This window comes from Nanorana parkeri, unplaced genomic scaffold (genome assembly GCF_000935625.1).
Source record: "Nanorana parkeri isolate BGI_ZX_2015 unplaced genomic scaffold, ASM93562v1 scaffold579, whole genome shotgun sequence".
In the NCBI taxonomy this organism is placed as follows: Eukaryota; Metazoa; Chordata; class Amphibia; order Anura; family Dicroglossidae; genus Nanorana; species Nanorana parkeri.
In genome coordinates this window covers 785867-804600 of record NW_017306847.1, presented here as the reverse complement: position 1 = coordinate 804600, position 18734 = coordinate 785867, and the positions used below count along the sequence as shown (strand labels likewise).

The window sequence follows — 18734 nt, the reverse complement described above, 5'->3', positions numbered from 1 at the left end:
TTTATCTTTCTTTACGTCTTGAGTTCGCTTTATACTACATTATGTGTTTCTAGGATAACGGCTTTGGCTTTCACAATTAACTCCCTCTAAGGCTGGCCATACACCTATCAATTTTTTTTCATTCAACCTGCGAGCTGAGCGCAAAAAATTGACGCAATTCCTCCATCAACACAAACAGCATGTTGATCGAGGAATTGCTGCCAGCACCTGTCAGAATACCCGATAAAGAGGGGGCAGCTCATTGGCTGCCGGCTCTGATTGTACAAAGATTTTCCAGCCCACTCCTTCGATCAGCTGAAAGGCAGCCGACAACCCCACACACTGTGCGAATTTCGGTCAGTACATCAAAAATGGCCGAATTCTGGCCAGTGTATGGGCACATTAAGGCTGCCACAATTACACTTTTAATTAAATCCTGCTGTAAGGCTTCTCTTTACTAACCATTATATTTTTGCCATAATAAAGAAGAAAAAACAAAAGCCTGTATGGCAATTGTCTGAAGATGATCTCAGCTCTTCCACAAGTTCCACAGACAAGTCTGAAGGAGAATGTAAAGAGAGGTAGGTGATTTTTTTGGGTACTACGTTACTATTTACTCTTTCTGTTATACAAAATCATTTACAGAAGTGCTTTGTACTGTGCAGATGATAAAAGATATGATTTAAGGGTTTGTTAAGCCCTGCACACAAAGTTCCCGCACCTCCTCGTTATGGTGGCTATACACTGCTTAGATTTTCAAAAGAACTTATGTACGAACCGTAGTGACAAAAAAACTCGAAGGAGCAGTGAATGTGGTTTTCGTTCGGGAAACTCCATCTATTCCAAAATTAAACATAAAATCTTTTGGAAATCTACTAGTGCATGGCCAGCTTTAGACGGGGATGGTGAGTAAGCGGGGCTTTGTTTCAGAGGGAGGGAGATATAGCACCCAAGTTAGAGAAGTCGAGTTCTTGGTAACAAAGGTAATGCAGCATCAGAGGGCACAAAAGATGGAAAGTTCTTGCTGACAATGTGATAACACGCCTACGCTCGTTCACACTGGAAGCATACAGACAAGGCAATTTGCGGTGGTGTGCGCTGAACAAAAAGTATGGCATGTTGTACTTTTTCTCAATGCAGCGGGGTGCGGCTCTTCGCACTGCGCCGTGTCCACAGAACCTAGTGAAATGAAGAAAAAAAAAGCAGCCAGCAAGCCGTGGCATCAGCACTGTGCCCTTCATTGCGTGTTATCACACACCAGCAGCCATGTGTTCAGTGAGGTTTGCTGGTGTGAACAGGCCCTAAGTCAGATCTTTTATTTCAAAATGTATTTTAAAATAGCCGAAAGCTTCACTTTAAATGCCTCAACCTTCATCTCACAGCACTCTTCTACAACCCATAGAAAGTGCCTGCAGTATATTGTGGAAAGCAAGGGTGGTTATGCTTAAACAAGAACTCCAGGATGCACATCACTATATATTTAGATTCCTCCCAGACAGAGAAAGCAAACTGCTATAACAATTAATTATACAAGTTCTTAATTTTCTTATAATCCTAATTTTTAGCCGACAGTGATATCACATCCTCCTATTATTAGATCAGTCCTTCCTGCAGCTAGTAGGAGGATCTAGTTAATCAGTGAGCGTCCTATGCTGGCATAGAGAGCCAACTACATCTTCCATGAGGCATTGTGAAACAGAGGAAGTGGGAGGTGTGTATAGGCAGAGCTGAGGGCGGAGATGGGAAGGCCTACAAAGTACTGTGTGCTCCAGTGACTTTAGTTTTATTGTTTTTTTGTTGAGTGCACACACAGGGAATAGATACATTACAGGTGCCTCTGCATGACAAATTCCCCTACTTTGAAGTCATCCTACCTCCTCCTAACAGTCCAGGAAAGCATCTGGCTGTGTGGAATAGTGATTATTTTCAGTGAACTAGATGAAATTATTCATCTGACTGACCTGATAACTGACTCATATGAAATAGTTCCGTGTTAATTGAATAGGACAGCAGCTCTGGTAAGATACTAGAAGGAGAGAGGTCGGCTTCTGCCAGCACCTCCCTGCAACCAATCAGCCAGCTAACAGTACACTGAGAATCAGAACTTACAACACTTCTCAGTCAATAGTACACCAGTACCCTGAATCAAAGAATCATATGAGTCGCACGTAAAACACAGTACACTGATTCAAAGAATCATGAGTCTCCAGTAGAACAGCGTACACTGAATCAAAGAATCATATGAGTCACCAGTAAAACACTGTACACTGAATCAAAGAATCAAAATGTCTCCAGTAAAACACCGTACACTGAATCAAAGAATCATATAAGTCTCCAGTTGAATAATGTACACTGAATCAAAGAATAATATGAGTCCCCAGTAGAACACAGGACACTGAATCAAATAATAATATAAGTCACCAGTAGAACAGCGTACACTGAATCAAAGAATCATATGAGTCTCCAGTAGAACAGTGTACACTGAATCAATGACCAGGTAAGTGGTAAGGGACATACAGCCTTGCAGGGAGATAAGACAGATGACACACAAAGGGGAATTTATCAAAACTGGAGCAGACAGAATCTGGAGCAGCTGTGCATGGCAACCAATCAGCTTCTCTTTTTTATTTTCAAATATTAACTGAACAAACTGAAGATAGAAGCTGATTGGTTGCCATGCACAGCTTCTCCAGTTTTTGTCTGCTCCTTTTTATATATATATTCCGCTCACAGACTCTGAATGAGAGGAGATCCTCATTTAGATTGATACTATAACCCTTTAGGTTGAGTCAGCTCCTGAGCTTCAGTTCACTTACTTGTCCTCAGACTCTGTGGGCGGGGTTAGACCAGCAGTCTAAGACTTCCCTACGCCACCCACTGCAGTGTGTGCTGGGATGTGATCACTTCCCTGCTGGCTGAAATAGAACTACAAGAGGGAGGTTGTTAGACCTCAGGCTAGGCTGATAGACTGCAAATGGCTAGTGGTCTAACCAGGGCCGGCCTTGGGCCTTTAGGTGCCCTGTGCGAGAAAGCTTTACAGCGCCCCTCAGTGACCACACCCCTCCGTGGCCACACACCCCGTAACCACACCCATTTCCCCCAATATCCGCACCATTTAAAGACTCCTAATTTGTTAAGCCGCAAAGAAACATATTAAAAAGTATGATTAAAAATAAAACTTTTATTCAAAGGTATTAAACTTGTAGGCACAATATAAGTATTCTTATCAAATAAAACAACCGAAGATAAACAATAAATGTCAAACTACAATAGAGTCTATACAAATAAAGTGTCAGGATGTCATGCAGAACACAAAACCCAGACTACATGTAAACGAATGAATTAGTATATGTCCGAATATACGAAAAATTTATTCAGGCACATAATAATTTGTTTGAAAATGTGCGGCGGCCATGTTAGCCATCGGCATGTTCTGTGAATGCGTGCCACCATCTTGGAGGCGGGGAGCATGATGTTATATGACGCCATGCATGCGCAGCGTCGGGTGACATCACACGCCGATATTGGCCCCACCATCTTGGTGTATACCTGGATATACACCACGATGGCGGCGCCCAACACGTGCGGTGTTATATGACGTAATGCGCCCTGCCTCCAGAACACGCCAATGGCTATATCCTCCAGTTATTTACAAACACTGGAGTGATCAGACGATCGCTCCAGTGTTTGTGCTGCACACGGAGGATCGGCAAATATCACTGATCTTTACCGATCCTCCGCTCAGCCATGCACAGAGCCGCTGCCATCCTGAAACTGACAGGATGACAGCGGCTCCGATCTCCTACCTGCTCGGCCATCCTGACAGCTGCGGGCGCGGCTTCTCTCCCCCTCACCGCTCCGCTATCCTGACAGCAGGCAGCCCTCCCCCCTGCGCCCTCGGGGGGCGGCCGAGGGAGCGCTGTCATATCGAATGGCCATCGGTGAGGGGGAGAGAAGCCGCCCCCAGGAGGAGCTGTGTCGGCCGCACAGCTCGCACACCCCTAAGGCCGGCCCTGGGTCTAACAGAGAGGCAGAGGGCAGGAAGCACAGACTTGTACCATGGATTTCTGTAAGACTACATTGCTATGCAGAAAGGTAAGCACATACACTATATTACCAGAAGTATTGGGACACCCCTCCAAATCATTGGATTCAGGTGTTCCGTGAAATTTCCTTGCTACTAAATATTCCACCGTCAACTGTTAGTGTATTATAACAAAGTGGAAGCAACTGGGAACAACCGCAACTAATGCCACAAAGTGGTAGGCCACGTAAAATGACTGAGCAGGTTCTGCGCATTCTGAAGTGCGCAGAAGTCGCCAACTGTCTGCAGAGTCAATAGCTACAGACCTCCAAACTTCGTGTGGCCTTCAAATTGGCACAACAACAGTGTGTAGAGAGCTTCATGGAATGGGTTTCCATGGCCGAGCAGCTGCATCCAAGCCTTACATCGCCAAGTGCAATGCAAAGTGTCAGGTGCAGTGGTGTAAAGCGCGCCGCCACTGGACTCTAGAGAAATGGAGACGTGTTCTCTGGAGTGATGAATCACGCTTCTCTGTCTGGCAATCCAATGGATGTGTCTGGGTTTGGCGGTTGCCAGGAGAACTGTACTTGTCTGACTGCATTGTGCCAAATGTAAAGTTTGGTGGAGGGGGGATTATGGTTGGGCTTGGTTCAGTAAGGGGAACTCTTAAGGTATCAGCATATTTTGGACAATTTCATGCTCCAAACTTTGTGGGAACAGTTTGGGGATGGCCCCTTCCTGTTCCCACATGACTGCGCACAAAGCAAGGTCCATAAAGACATGGATGAGCGAGTTTGGGGTGCAGGAACTTGACTGGCCTGCACAGAGTCCTGACCTCAACCCGATAGAGCACCTTTGGGATGAATTAGAGTGGAGACTGCGAGCCAGGCCTTCTCCTCCAACATTAGTACCTGACCTCACAAATGCGCTTCTGAAAGAATGGTCAAACCTTCCCATAGACACACTCCTCAACCTTGGGGACAACTTTCCCAGAAGAGTTGAAGCTGTTATAACTGCAAAGGGTGGGCCAACTCAACATTGAACCCTACGGACTAAGACTGGGATGCCATTAAAGTTCATGTGCGTGTAAAGGCAGGTGTCCCAATACTTTTGGTAATATAGTGTATTTTTATTACTTCCAAAAGCTAGTTACTGTAGGCTGACATTTTTTTTCCTGGAGTTCTTCTTTAAGAGAAGTGTACAGAGGATTAGTTCATCTAGAATGAGTGAATCTGAACTATTGCAGCCAGAAACATCCAGGTAATTAGCGTTTTCAGACAGAGGCCAGCAATGAAAGCCCCTGTACTTCTATCATGACAGTTGTACTTTAAGTGCTCATTTGTGACAAATTGACATTTGCCTGTAACATGATGGTGCTCCTGGGGCACTATTTACTCCACCACCACCTCAGCTATTTCATTATTAATTTGTCATAAATCTTACTGCATTGTACTGTAAGCAGGAACATTCTGTATTGATTTAAGCTCTGAATTTTATATACAAAGTGCCTTTTTAGTTACATCTCTTATTTTAGATTTCATTATATCACTTATACCAAATTAGGTATTATTTTAAAAAGTTGTTGAAAGGATTCCCCTGCATATTATTCATGTTTTCTTTCTAAATGTTGATCACCACATCCACTTATTAGGACATAAAGCATGCTAGCAATATATGCATAATCATGTCTTTTTTTTTCCCTTTTGGCTTAAGGAAAAGCTCAGACTCTGGAGATATGAATGACTTAGTTGATCTAATGACACAAACCTTATACATGGAAAAGGACAAAAGTCAGCTGTCACCAGCTGCTTGTAAGGAATTTAGAATCCACCGAAAATATAGAGACACATTAATGTTACACGGAAGAGCTCATGAAGACCAAGAAGATATCTTTTTCCAAGACATACCATCAGGTGTGGAATTAGTATCCCCTTCCTAATGAAAAAGTTATTTACCATATTAGTTTATATTTGCCAGTGCAAGTTAATGTAACCTGTATTCTAACTCCTACCATATGCAATATATAGCGCTCCATCAGTTAACTAAAAAAAAGATCAAACAAAAAATTAGTTGTGAAAAAAAAAAAAGTCCATCAGTAGGTTTAATTATTGCACCAAATGTTTACTTATTGCCGAGAGGCTAAAAACATAAAAGTGCTATAACATTATATATACACTGAGTGGCCAGATAATTATGACCACCTGACGTTTGTAGGCAAATTAGCTTTAATTTGGCGCTGAAGTTGCTAGAGGGCCAGACCATTATAAATAGGGAAGCAGGTTGTTTACCACGACAGTAGAAGTGATTTGTTTCTGAAGATACTGGTAAACAACGCGATTTAACAGCCTTTGAACGTGGGATGATTGTTGGCGTGAGTCATGGAGTGAGTATCAGCAAAACAGCAGAATTCGGTAAATGTTCAAGAGCAGCTGTTGGTAAAGTGTTTAAAGACTGGACTGTCAGCCGAAAATCTGGGTCTGAACGTGCGAATTGTGGCCGTCAGCGACTAGCCAATGTTAGGGCAGAACGGAGAGTGGCAAGACTGGTACAAGACAACAGAAGAGCAACAGTGCAGTGTCAGATTCCTCGCATCACCTTTCATCATCTCGTGGAGTCACGAGGCGGCCCAACAAAGTCATCTCGTGGAGTCATCTCGTGGCCCAACGAAGTACTGATGGGGGTGGTCATAGTAATCTGGTCACTCAGTGTAATCTATAGAACTTCTTATAAATTAATTGAATACATGACAGAAGATTCCCAGAGCACTATATGTTAGCTAAATATATAGGAGGAGTGAATGCTACTGGGATAAGTAATCGCAGTGAAACATAATTTATAGAACATGATATTGTCCTTACTGATCATTTCGTTGTGGAACATTTGCACCTTAGGCTTGCTGCATTACACTGTTGTATTATTATATTGTGGACATTGTCTGTCTCATTTACAGAATGAGTCTCCTGTCTAATAATATGCGGAGCACTCTCTGGCTAACATACCCGTCTGCAGACATCAGTGTAAAAAGTAGTTGCTCCGCCTGCCCTTCGATGGAGAACATCTCTTTGGGGCTTTCCTTGAAAGGTCACTAGCAGTAAAAGTACTTTTTTTACCACAAAAAAAGAAACCAAATCCTTGAAATTAAAAATCTTATTCTACCTCCTGAAGGCCAAAAGATTTCCTTTCTTTTCTCATAGGCCCCTAATTCCAGACACAAATCTGCAACGCAGTTTAGTATTAAATACTGGACTCTCAAGTCCTCCTCACAATGAGGGGACATCCCCTCTTTCCAAATGAGAGGGATGTCTGTTAGCCTTGCAGACACCTGGACTCAACCGAATTTAAATGTGCGACTAACAGATCTGCATGCTGTATTGGCAGACCTTCTAGGACAGAGGTCTCAAACTCAATTCACTTGGGGGCCATGCAACTTGCCAAATTTCATACTTCAAAATAAAATGTAACTATATGCAGTATGGTACTACAGACCCCAATATAGTCACAATAAGGCCCCATTCATATCTGTAAGTTTTTAGATGCGATTTACAAGCGGCAGCTGTCACCCGTTCAAGTTCGTGATCACGTGGCAGCCGCTGCATATAAACGCCTGCACATCGCATGCAATTGAGTGTGATATGATTACATGCGGTTGGAAAACACTGCCTGGATGCAGAATCGATGCATCCAGGGAAAGTGATTGATTCCTAACTTCATGTAATCATATTACATATCATTACATGCGGAGTTCAGGTGTTTACATGCACCAGCTGTCACTCGATCATTATAGTACACCTCCTCCGGCCTCCCCCCTGCACATATAAAGTAAAACAACCCCTTCCCCCTGCAAACCCACATTTAAACAAAGAGCCCCTTCTCCTGCTTACCTTTTTGCAGGGAGGAGGCATGATCCCTGGCATGCGTTTTTGGCATCCAGCTTTTGTTTATCTGATATGCAAGGCCACCACCTGGTCTTCAACTTAAAAATGACCTTACGTCCAAAGCTTGCATCTGCATTTACATTTTGTAAGTGTGACCAGGGGGATGTTCAGGCATCTGCAGATGCAAGCTTTGGACGTAAGGTCATGCAGGCAATTCTTTAACCTTCCTGGCCGTAATCCCGAGTGTGACTCGGGGGTAAATTCTCCATACCAAAAGCGGTAAACCCGGGCCATACTCGGGCGTCTTCCGGGTTCCTTCCCTGCAAGCGCCAGTATTGCAGGGGGGGCGTAACCGGCGAGAAATTCAAAAGAAAAGAAAAAATACTGACATAATCATAACGCCAGGGAGGTTACGCTGCTGGCAGTTTTTTCTGGGGGGGTTTTCTTGGTCTGTTAGCGTTGTGTTGATGTGTTGCCCTCTCCTCAGTTGCACTGCTTTGAGATGTCCAATGTTCCTGATCTTCGTTATCCTGAGGAATGATTGAGAAAACAGAATATCTGTACTACTACTATCTGTAATGTGAACCCCTTTTCTTGGAGTTCATTTAGGCTTCTTTGGTTTGGCAATGTCTATTTCCTCCTAAAGGCAGCAGTGCACCCAAGTAAAGGATTTTATGGGGAGTACATAAAAACACAGGATGAATGCCAAAGTGGGCTGCAGCTCTTCAGCAAAGATAAGAAAGCAGATTTGTTAATGCTATTAAGGGTAAGAGGGCTGGGGGCGGAGCTAGGGATGGTTTAGTTCAAAGTGCACATGTCCTTTTAAATTTCTGTTTAGAATCCTGCCAGACAGACGCTGTGCACCCAAACTAATCTAAGAACGTTTAATTTTTATCTTTTGCAGATAATTTAACAGTTCCACAAAAGTTCCGCAGAATGATCGAGGCTTTAAGAGCTGATGTTGTGAAGGGTCTTGGGGTGAAGGTTCTGGAACAAGTGTATGATATCATGGATGAGGAAGATGACAGACAGAAAGAGGTATGTAGACCTGACATTGCTATACAATGATAGATTATGAAGGATGTATACAACGTCTTTATTTTGGTGCAAGGGTCATTTTATATTTAGACTAATAAAGTTGTGTTGCGGTCAAGAAGGAGTTAACTAGTTCCAAAAAGAATGAGCCAATAGATTCCACAAGCCATATGTCTACTGTGGGTTGCCTGCCCTTCTTTGACTTTTAAAGTCAGTAGTATGGAACAAATACGGGTGAAGTCAGAGTGTAGTTATTTTTGCATAGTTGCTCCAGCATGACAACCACACAGCTAGTATCTCTCCAATCAGCCGCACGAAACCGAGGTCCATAAAAATCCAACTTTATTGTTGTAAATTCCATGCAAAGTTCAAAATATAAGGTGTACACCACCAAAGAATCTCTCCCACTCCAACGCCGCTTACGCGTTTCACCACTTGGGCTTAATCATAGAGGTTAAGCCACACAGCTAGCATTGAACTAAAGGTCAGCAATAGCAGTCTCTATATCATTTCAGTACAAGTCTCTTTTAAACTGCCATTTATCTTGTAAGTTATTGTGTCAATACTCAGACTTTACTAAACTATAACCTTTTATTATGTATGCCTTTTGTGGCCTCTATTATATCTGACAATTAAACATGCTTCTGTTTCATAGCCAGCCTATACTCCGAACTTCCTTTATGGGGATTTCATGTTAACGTTACGATTTCCTCTTTAACACGTAACCAAAGAAACAGACAATATCAGTCAAATAGATCATTCGTTCTTTAATATCCCTTACTCCTTCTCGTTAGTAGTTGTTGGTTAACTGTCTCCATTAGGAAAGCCATCTTAGATCTCTGTTCCTTAACTAACTCAATCTTACGGAATTCCTTTTCTTAACAACTCTGTACTATCCTTCTTTTTAACTTCGTTCCAGTATTCGATCTACCAGTGTCCCTCTTCTCTGTAGCCCACCTGCTGGGCTTTCTTTCCCTAGAATGCTATCTTCAGGCCTGCGTCGACGAGCTTTGGGCTTGTGTCAGTGGCATTCATTGACGGGTGCATTTTACCTGCAGTTGATCTGCTTCAAGATCCATTTGCATTCCTTTAGATCTGTATGGGAATACAAAATAATGCAAATATAAACCCATCAATACAGGCCCTTGAACTGTGCCATTTCTGTGTTCAGAGCAATGATCTTGCACTAAATAAAATGTGACCATACACCGTATCATTTTCTCACTTAATGTGTTTCACCACATTCATTTAGTGAAGTAGCTACATAGGTGCTACAGAGAGAAATTCATAATGTGTCATCCTATAAAGCCATCATGTTTAATATTAGGGATGTACCGATACCGAGTATTTGGGCGAGTACTCGTACTCGCCCTAATGCTCCAATACCTTTCCTGATACTAGAACTTCCGGTCAGAGGGAGATTTCCTCTGACCGGCAGTGCCGCGAGGAAAGATGGAGACGGGAAGCTGGCTCCATGCGGTTTGGCCGGCTCGATGCTGATTGGCCGGGAAGCCGGCTTCCCAGCCAATACGTGTCGAGCCGGGCAAACAAATCTGATAATATAGCGACACGACCCCCACCCTGCAGGCACCTTATTCTCCTCACATAAATCCTTAGCATTCTTTAACGTACCAGTCCCTCGGCCAGATCTGCCGTCTCCTGTGTGCACAGCGCTCACGTGATCGGCGCTCAGTCTGCTACTGCACATGCACAGGATTTCTGAATGAGAGCGCTGGGCAGTCTGCGCATGCGGAGTAGCAGGCTGAGCGCCGATCATGTGGGCACCGTACCTGGGGAGAGCGGCGTGTGCCCAGCTGGCCCAGGGACTGATACGTTAAAGAATGTTAAGGATCTATGTGAGGGGAATTAGGTGCCTGCAGGGTGGGGGTCGTGTCACTAATATAGTCAGATCTGTTTGGCCGGCCTCGATGCCGATTGGATGGGAAGCCGGCTTCCTGGCCAATCAGCATCCAGCTGGCCAAACAGAATGGAGTCTGCTTCCCGGGCAATCAAGAAGACCTCCTGGCTTCCTGATTGCCTGGGAAGACAGCTCTATGCTACCCGAAGTACCGAAATATAAGTATCGGTACTCGTAGTACTCGAAACCGAAAAACCAGTATCGGTGCATCCCTATTTAATATGTTACTGTCCTTTCATGTTTACCACTTCAGTTTCTTCACTGTTAACAACTTCTCAGAACAACACTACCTTGTGGCTTATTCACTGTAGGTATCTAGCTCCCCAAGTAGCTTAAAGTGCATCTCCAGCCAAAACCTTTTTTTTGTAGTTTTAGCAGGGAAGGGTTAAAACATCTGTCAGGTTTTTATTGCTATCTGTGTTCTCATTGTGAAGATTTACCCTCTCTATGTGTCCCAGTGACCATTGTCATCAAGACAGAGAGTCAGGGGAAACCCAAAATATTACAGTTGACACTAGAACAGGAGGTGTGGGAAAATCTTCCAGTGTGGAAGTATTCTCCCTCACTTTAAACTCGCTTGTTGTGTTTCCAGGGCAGGAAGTGAAGGAAATGTCCCTGACAGAGGTTCCAATCCTTCACCGCTATAATCTATACTCTTCCTGTGCACATTATGTCAGCTTTAAAGGGACAATTGCAGAAACGCCACCAGCACACCGAAATCCATGCACCCTTCCCTGACTACTGGGTTTTACTGGTAAGGAGTGCAACTAGCCTTCTCTTTCTTCAAAGTGACAAGTCCCCTTAAAAATTAAGTGCCCTGATGTAGGTTTTCATGGTATTGTTTGAGAAAGAAATAGTCTCTCCAATTTCCATTCTTTAGTCATATAATGCTCGCTTTTTTCTTTCAGTTGCATTTACAGAAAATTCTCGGTGAGAAGTACGACAACTACAATCTGAAAGTTCGGCAACTTAAATTTTTTGAAGAAAATTCGAAATTTTAGATCAAATGGTAGAAGTCATTACATAAGGGCTGGAGTAAATGATCGTTTGAGATCAATTTGTGATACATTTGTGATTTTTTTTGGGGGGGTTTTTTGTTTTGTATCCCTTGGTTACAAAGGTTTAACAGGAGGAATAAAAGCAAAGCACAAACTGACCTCAGACTTGACCACAACGGATTTAAAAAGTACACTAGCCCTAAGACTATTTTTTTACACTATTTTTGGATTTTACATTCTTACACAAAAAAAAAGAAAATCACAGTTTTGTGTTTTAATTTTTTTTCTCTGTGTAGAGGAAATTTCAGGAGCAATAGTTTTTAATATTGCCACATTTCTCCAGAAGGATATTCAGATTATGTTCGTTTACAGAACAGTTTCTTATGACAGGTTTCAGAATCTTGTAATAGACTTTTTTTTGGACTGTATGCTTATTGTTCTTGTTGTGCCTTACTTAAAACCTATCAATGTTTTCCTGCCCTCTAAAAAACAAAAATGTGATTTTATAACTTGTTTCTACCTATCACAAACTTTTTTTGTCTTTGTAATTATTTTAATGTAGGTCAGTAGTCACTACCAGTAAAACCAAAACGGTGTCATTCCCATGTACAATATGTAGTCTGTACAGTCTCTTCATTCATGCTATACTGTTTTAAAAACAATCTTCCTGTAGCATTATATGTGCATTTAATATATTTTATGTATGTTATTTATCTGTAAGCTCCTCTCTCGTGTAAACATCCTAAAGCCCTAAGACTGCTGCTGTGTGTCGCCATCTTGGATGTGATGTCAGCAGCCTTGGAGATCTCATTAAAATGACATTCTATAGTATTCTCCTTCGCTCCTCCCCCAGCAGCTACGTGAAAAGGCTAAGGCTGGGTTCACAAGTGAGCGTTTTTTTTATGCTCGTTTTTCCGCTCATTTTTTTCGCGTTTTTTCATTCAGTGAAACTCGTGTTTCACTGGCGGTATGATTTTTTTTTTTCTTTATTTTCTCTATTAAAAAAATGATTTTTTTTTTTTAGTTTCACTTTTAAACTTCCCACTGCCTCCGCCCCCCTGCGACACGGCCGCTCGCAAGGGACGGAACCCGGAAGTCGGCAGCCGCCGAAGACACAGCGGGGATCGCGGACAAGGTAAGACATGTACGCTGTATTCCCGAGTGTGGCTCGGGGTTACCGCTTTGTTAACCCCGATCCACACCCGGGAATACCAATGGCAACGAGCAGCAAAACGCCCCAAAGAAGCTCCTGTACTTCTTTGGGCGTAGGGCGTTTGACAGCGCGTTCCTACACGCTGTAAAACGCACAGGTGGGAACCATGCCCATAGGCAATCATTTGGTTTTCACATGTTGATCGTTTTACAGCGGTAAAACGCCCAGGTGTGAACTAGGCCTAAAGGTGAGGACAGTGACAGAGGAGTTGGCCAGCACAGAAAGTAATTAGGCACTCCCAGTAGAGGAGAGAGCTATGGCATGCAAGGAGGGAGGGGACTGTGCTAAGGAATTGACCCTCCTGATGCAGTCAATGTTTCTAGCAAACTCAAAGGGACATTGCAAGTTAATCAAAAATAATTAATGGTAAGAACAAACACTTCAAGTAAGCATTCAAATATTTGATTTGTCTGTGCTTTTACTTGGGGACAGGGTCTCTTTTAATACTACTGTGTTTTGGCCTTGATATTTTAAGCATTTTTACATATTCTGTACAATTTTTATATTCATGTTCAAATAGAAATAACAAGGGGTGCTTGCTCGTTTCAATGGATTGTCCGTTTATTTGACATAATGCAGCAGTAGGAGGAAGACGCCTTTCCTTGGTTTCTCTGCAGTGCAGATGTGTATAAAGACAGCAGATGACTTAACACTTTGGCATCCTCCTAAAAATAGCATTTGACATTTGGATGGACTTGGCATAGGAGCTTATTACCAAGAATTTTCCAATGGAAACCAAATTAGCATGTTTGCTCAGGGGCTAACTTGATTAGATTATGTCTTATACCTTTGTTATGCAGTAGAAAGCTGTGCTGACATGGAAACATGGAGAATTAAAAATGTCAGAAGTTCACTACTCTTGAGAGGGAGGACAGGCCCAGGAGGCCAGGAGGTTGAGCTCTCCTCCCTCCACCACTCCCTCAGCCTCCTGTGACAGCTGTGAGAAAGGAGAGCCAATGCAAACATTTAGCGATCAGTGAGTGATCAGTGCACTTTTTCCATCTGACCATAGAAAATCTGCAGATAATCTATAGGGGTATGGCCAGCTTTAGAAAAACATTCAAGCCTGGCTACATTATGCAAAAACCTACATCAAGTCTGACAAAAGCATGTGGGAAAATGTGTTATGATCTGATGAGACCAAGATTCAACTTTTTGGCCATAATTCCAAAAAGTTTGTCGCGAAAACAACACTGCATCACGAAAAGAACACCATACCCACAAGTGAACTATGGTGGTGGCATCATTATGTTTTGGGGCTATTTTTGTTCAGCTGGAAGTAGGGCTTTCGTTAAGGTGGAGGGACATATGAACAGTTCCAAATACCAGTCAATTTTGGCACAAAACCTTCAGGCCTTCAAAAGCTGATGATTAATTTCACCTTTCAGCATGACAACCCAAAGCATACCTCAAAAATCAACAAAAGAATGGCTTCACCACAAGAAGATCAAAGTTTTGGAATAACCCAGCCAGAGCATGGACCTGAATCCAATTGAAAATCTTTTGGGGTGACCCGAAGAGGGCTGGGCACAGGAGATGCCCTCCCAATTTGACAGATTTCGAGCGCTTTTGCTATTACCCGATGAAACTTGCTGTACTGAGGAACAACTTGATTGCGTTACTGCATTTATTAGTACTCCTCTTTATGATTAGAATTCACTGTGAAAACTCTTATTTTACCTTCAGGATCTTGTGAGGAAATGTGTGCTTTTGGACTTTCTCTGCTTTTCATAAATATTCCAAAACCCTTCCCGTTTACACCTTTGGGATTTCTCGATTGGTTGACCCCTCTCTTGGTTTATGTCTTCTTATGTAATTGTTCTCCTCAGCTGTTTTCTCTACTTTTGTTGGACAGTCTTGCTTTCCAACCACTCTTCTACTGGTCCCTTTTAAACATAACTCGTGGTTGCTGATTACTAATTTGCACGTTTCCCTTCTCAGGGAAGCTTCCTTACAATTATTCTTTTGGTCACACAGTCTTGCATGCCTGAAATCCTGCTTTGGTTGCTTTTCTATAGTTAACCTCCCACGCTCTGGAACTGCTTCTAGCAGTGCTTCCTTTATGTAGAGTTTTAGAACTCCCTTTGCTTCTTTTTTTTAAATCAGCTTTTTCTTTTGATTAAAAAGTATTTATTAAAGATTTTACAATAAAAGGTAACAAACAAGTTATAATGCCATAGTGCAAGCATAATCCAAACATAAATATATAAAGGTAAAGTTAGCAAGTGTAAGAGTCCAGTATTCAAAATGCAAAAAAAAGCATGCACAGCAATAACAATAAAATAAAGTAACAAGAACATAAAGAGAGAAACCCCAAGGGCCAAGAAGTAAAAAGACTTTAAAATAGGGAGTAAATGGGTATTATGGAAAAGAAGGAAAGAGAAAGAAGGTAAAGAAAGAAAGCCAGAAGGAAAGAAAAGACAAAGGCCGTGGCAAGGGGGGGTGTGACGGTAATGAGGTTTGAGCCTAATAATATTAACTATGAAATTCTCTCTTTCCACATCTTGAGAAAATGCCGCCTTCAATTCAGTTCAATTGACCTCAGGCTGCCCTAATTTTGCCAAGCATCTTCACATTCCATAAAAAAACTGATATCTATCAATCTGGACGGTGATCTTTATGGTCCTTAGTGAAACACTGAAATCTGATTGTTTATAGAGTTTACCCTGGACCTAGTGTGAATCAGTTTAGATGATTCTTTTGCAATCGGGGTCATAAATCCCTAATACCATGGTAATTGCCTTGCCCAGCAATCCCCTACAGATCACCAATAAATTAGCATTCGACAGATTCAGGTAAACCCAAGAGGGTCTGGCAAGGATAATGACCACGGTGACCAGGCAACACATGGAGTCATAAAACCGAGCTACAATATCAACCCAATTTCATAACTTGGAATTGGAAATTGATATTGTAAAATGAATCGCACAAATAGCTGTGTCTAGTCAAGATGACGCTGTACATATCAATCATGGACAGGTTATGATGGTAAGAGGCCTGACAAGCCACATTAACCCTCCTGGGCCAGCCATAGGTCATACACCTACCAAATCTAAACTTAATTAGAAGCTAAAGTAATGAAACACAATAATCCACAGCCTATTTAGGACTAGCTTATGATCCTAGAGAAATATGATTATTAATATGAACATTACCAGTTTGGGAGAGGCAGAGAAGGAGTAAAGGCTAAACCCTCCTGCTCCCCCTCCCCAGCCCTGCCTTATGGGCTGACATAAAGATGCTGCAGAGGCAGCTAAGGGGGCTCTTGTTTTCACATCAAGAGGGACTTTCGCAACATCAAGAAGCTCGTAACACCAAAGCTACAGGAGGATTTCCCTTTAACATCAGGAAAGAATCTGTGCAAGCCTTGCTTGGACAAGATCCATTCAGACCCCTCTGTTGTGCATACACCTGGACTCTATCAGAATCTATAATCCCAGGACTTGTTAAGTACTTTCTTTTTATTTTTACTGTTGTTATATATTTCTCTTTATTATTATCTTTTTCCGTATATTTTCTGCATGGTTTCTTTTATTAAAGAACAATCTAAAAAATCGTTAAGCTTATCTCTACACTCTAAATAAGAACTCAAAAGTATCCTTAACTCCGTGAAGAGTGCTACTGCATAGGGAACACTTTCATATTCCCGTCTGAAAAGACTGGTATCATAGGCTTTGTTTACGTTTATTGAAATGTCACAGCATTTGCTGGGATCGGTGCATGCTTCCGTTAAATTATGTGTTGGCTGCTATCGTTTGGTGTGTAAAGGGTTAACTGCAGAGTTAACCAACCCTGGTGATGATCGCTCTCAGTCTACTAGGTCTGAGATTGTCCCGTAAGCTGGGAGATCTCTGTGCAGGGTGAGGAGTGGTATCGCCACGTCCTTGTGACGGCTCACTTGGTTTAGAACTGTGTATAGTCATGTGTGATTGACGTACAGTGGGTTCGGACCGGGCGCATTCAAAACAGGAGGCACACAGGTGCAGGGGAAGTGAGATGGTCAAAGCCTAACATTCCACAGGGAAGGTGTTGGAAAGTGCAATTCCATCCCACACTACCTTTACCACCTGCATCAGTCAGTACAAAATCAAAGAAAGAAGATTCCCACCCCTAAATGGCAGAGGGAAGGGTCTCGACCCAACATGGTTCAAAAGCAGTCCAAAGTGCTAAACAGCATCCAACCCATGCAGGTCCATAGGATCCTTGTCTACCAACAGGTCCTCCATTTGTATCATCTCATTCATAAAAGCTGCACAGGCAGTCAAAGATAGGGCTCTGAGAGACTTCCAGCATCTGAAAATAGAGACTTAACAGCAATTAAACAGAAGCATAGGATATCCCTTTTGATGCTTTTTTTGGAGCCCAGTAGAAGGCACAACAATGCAGTTCAGGAGACATCTTGAGGGATGTGGAATGCATGACACAGTGGGCTTCAGACACATTCGACCTTAACCAGACTTTTTTTGTTTAGGCTTTTATTATGGATCCTGTTCATCATACCTTTTTGGAATGCCACAAACTTTCTAGTCCTAAGGCGGTTTATCAATGGTCCTGATGTTGGTTTCTCTCTGAAAACAAGGTAATTCCACATGCCCCTTGTAGAAGATACTTTTTTTTTGCTGAGATGTAGTACAGTCATGGCAAAAAATATCGGCACCCCTGCATTTTTTTCAGATAATGCACCACATCATGCAGAAAATTGTTGCAATTACAAATGTTTAGGCATTCTCATGTTTATTTATTTTGTTTGTATTGGTGTGGCACAAAAAAGTTGAGGGGAAAAAAAAGCCAAACCTGACACATTCCATGCAAAACTCCAAAAATGGACTGGACAAAATAATTGGTACCTTCTCCAAATTGCAAGAAATAATTGCATTCCAAGTCTGTGATGCTCCTGTAAGTAAACTCACCTTTATCAAATAACAGGTGCTGACAATATAGAAATGTCACCGACAGCTAGTTAAACTGGTGAAAAAATTGACTGTTTTGTGTCTGTGTGCCACACGGAGAAGAGAAAGAGCAGCAAAGAATTGTCTGAGGATTTGAGAACAAAAATTGTGGGAAAGTATGGACAATCTCAAGGTTACAAGTCCATCTCAAGAGATCTTAATGTTCCTGTGTCCACTGTGCACAACATTGTCAAGAAGTTTACAGCCCATGGCACTGTAGCTAATATCCCTGGACGGAACGTGGACGAAAGAGAACAGTTGATCACAGATCGTAATGAAGGATTGTTCGAATGGTGGATAAAGACCCTCGATCAACTTCCAAATTCAAGCTGACCTTCAGGCACAGGGTACAACTGTCAGCTCGCACTATACGTTGCCTTCTGAATGAAAAGGGACCCCGTGGTAGGAGACCCAGGAGGACCACACTGCTGACACAAACATAAAAAATAGGATTTTTGTACTCACCGTAAAATCCTTTTCTCTCCGTTCATTGAAGGACACAGGCAACAGATCGTAGATCCTGAATGGTAGGGTAATATCGCCACCTGCAGGAGAAGGACGCTAGGCACAAAACTAAAGACCAATTACAGCCTAGGGGCGGACCCTGCCGGAGGCAAAACCCCCCACCTGCTGACAAGTCTCCAGTTTAGTAACAAGCAGTTAGGAGTGTACACCCCATAAAGAGGGCGGGGCCTGTGTCCTTCAATGAACGGAGAGAAAAGGATTTTACGGTGAGTACAAAA

The 18734-nt window shown here is 42.5% G+C and overlaps 1 protein-coding gene across 1 annotated transcript in view; it reads left to right on the top strand.

Moving 5' to 3' along the window:
- NEK4 (NIMA related kinase 4) overlaps positions 1–11897 on the top strand; it is a 42009-nt gene extending 30112 nt beyond the window's left edge. Inside the window, exons 13-16 of the mRNA XM_018562476.1 lie at positions 469–560; positions 5717–5916; positions 8783–8916; positions 11740–11897. Coding sequence (XP_018417978.1) covers positions 469–560; positions 5717–5916; positions 8783–8916; positions 11740–11832 — 519 coding nt within the window. The 3' untranslated portion in view covers positions 11833–11897. The remainder of the gene's footprint in view (positions 1–468; positions 561–5716; positions 5917–8782; positions 8917–11739) is intronic.
- Positions 11898–18734: the final 6837 nt, after the last annotated feature.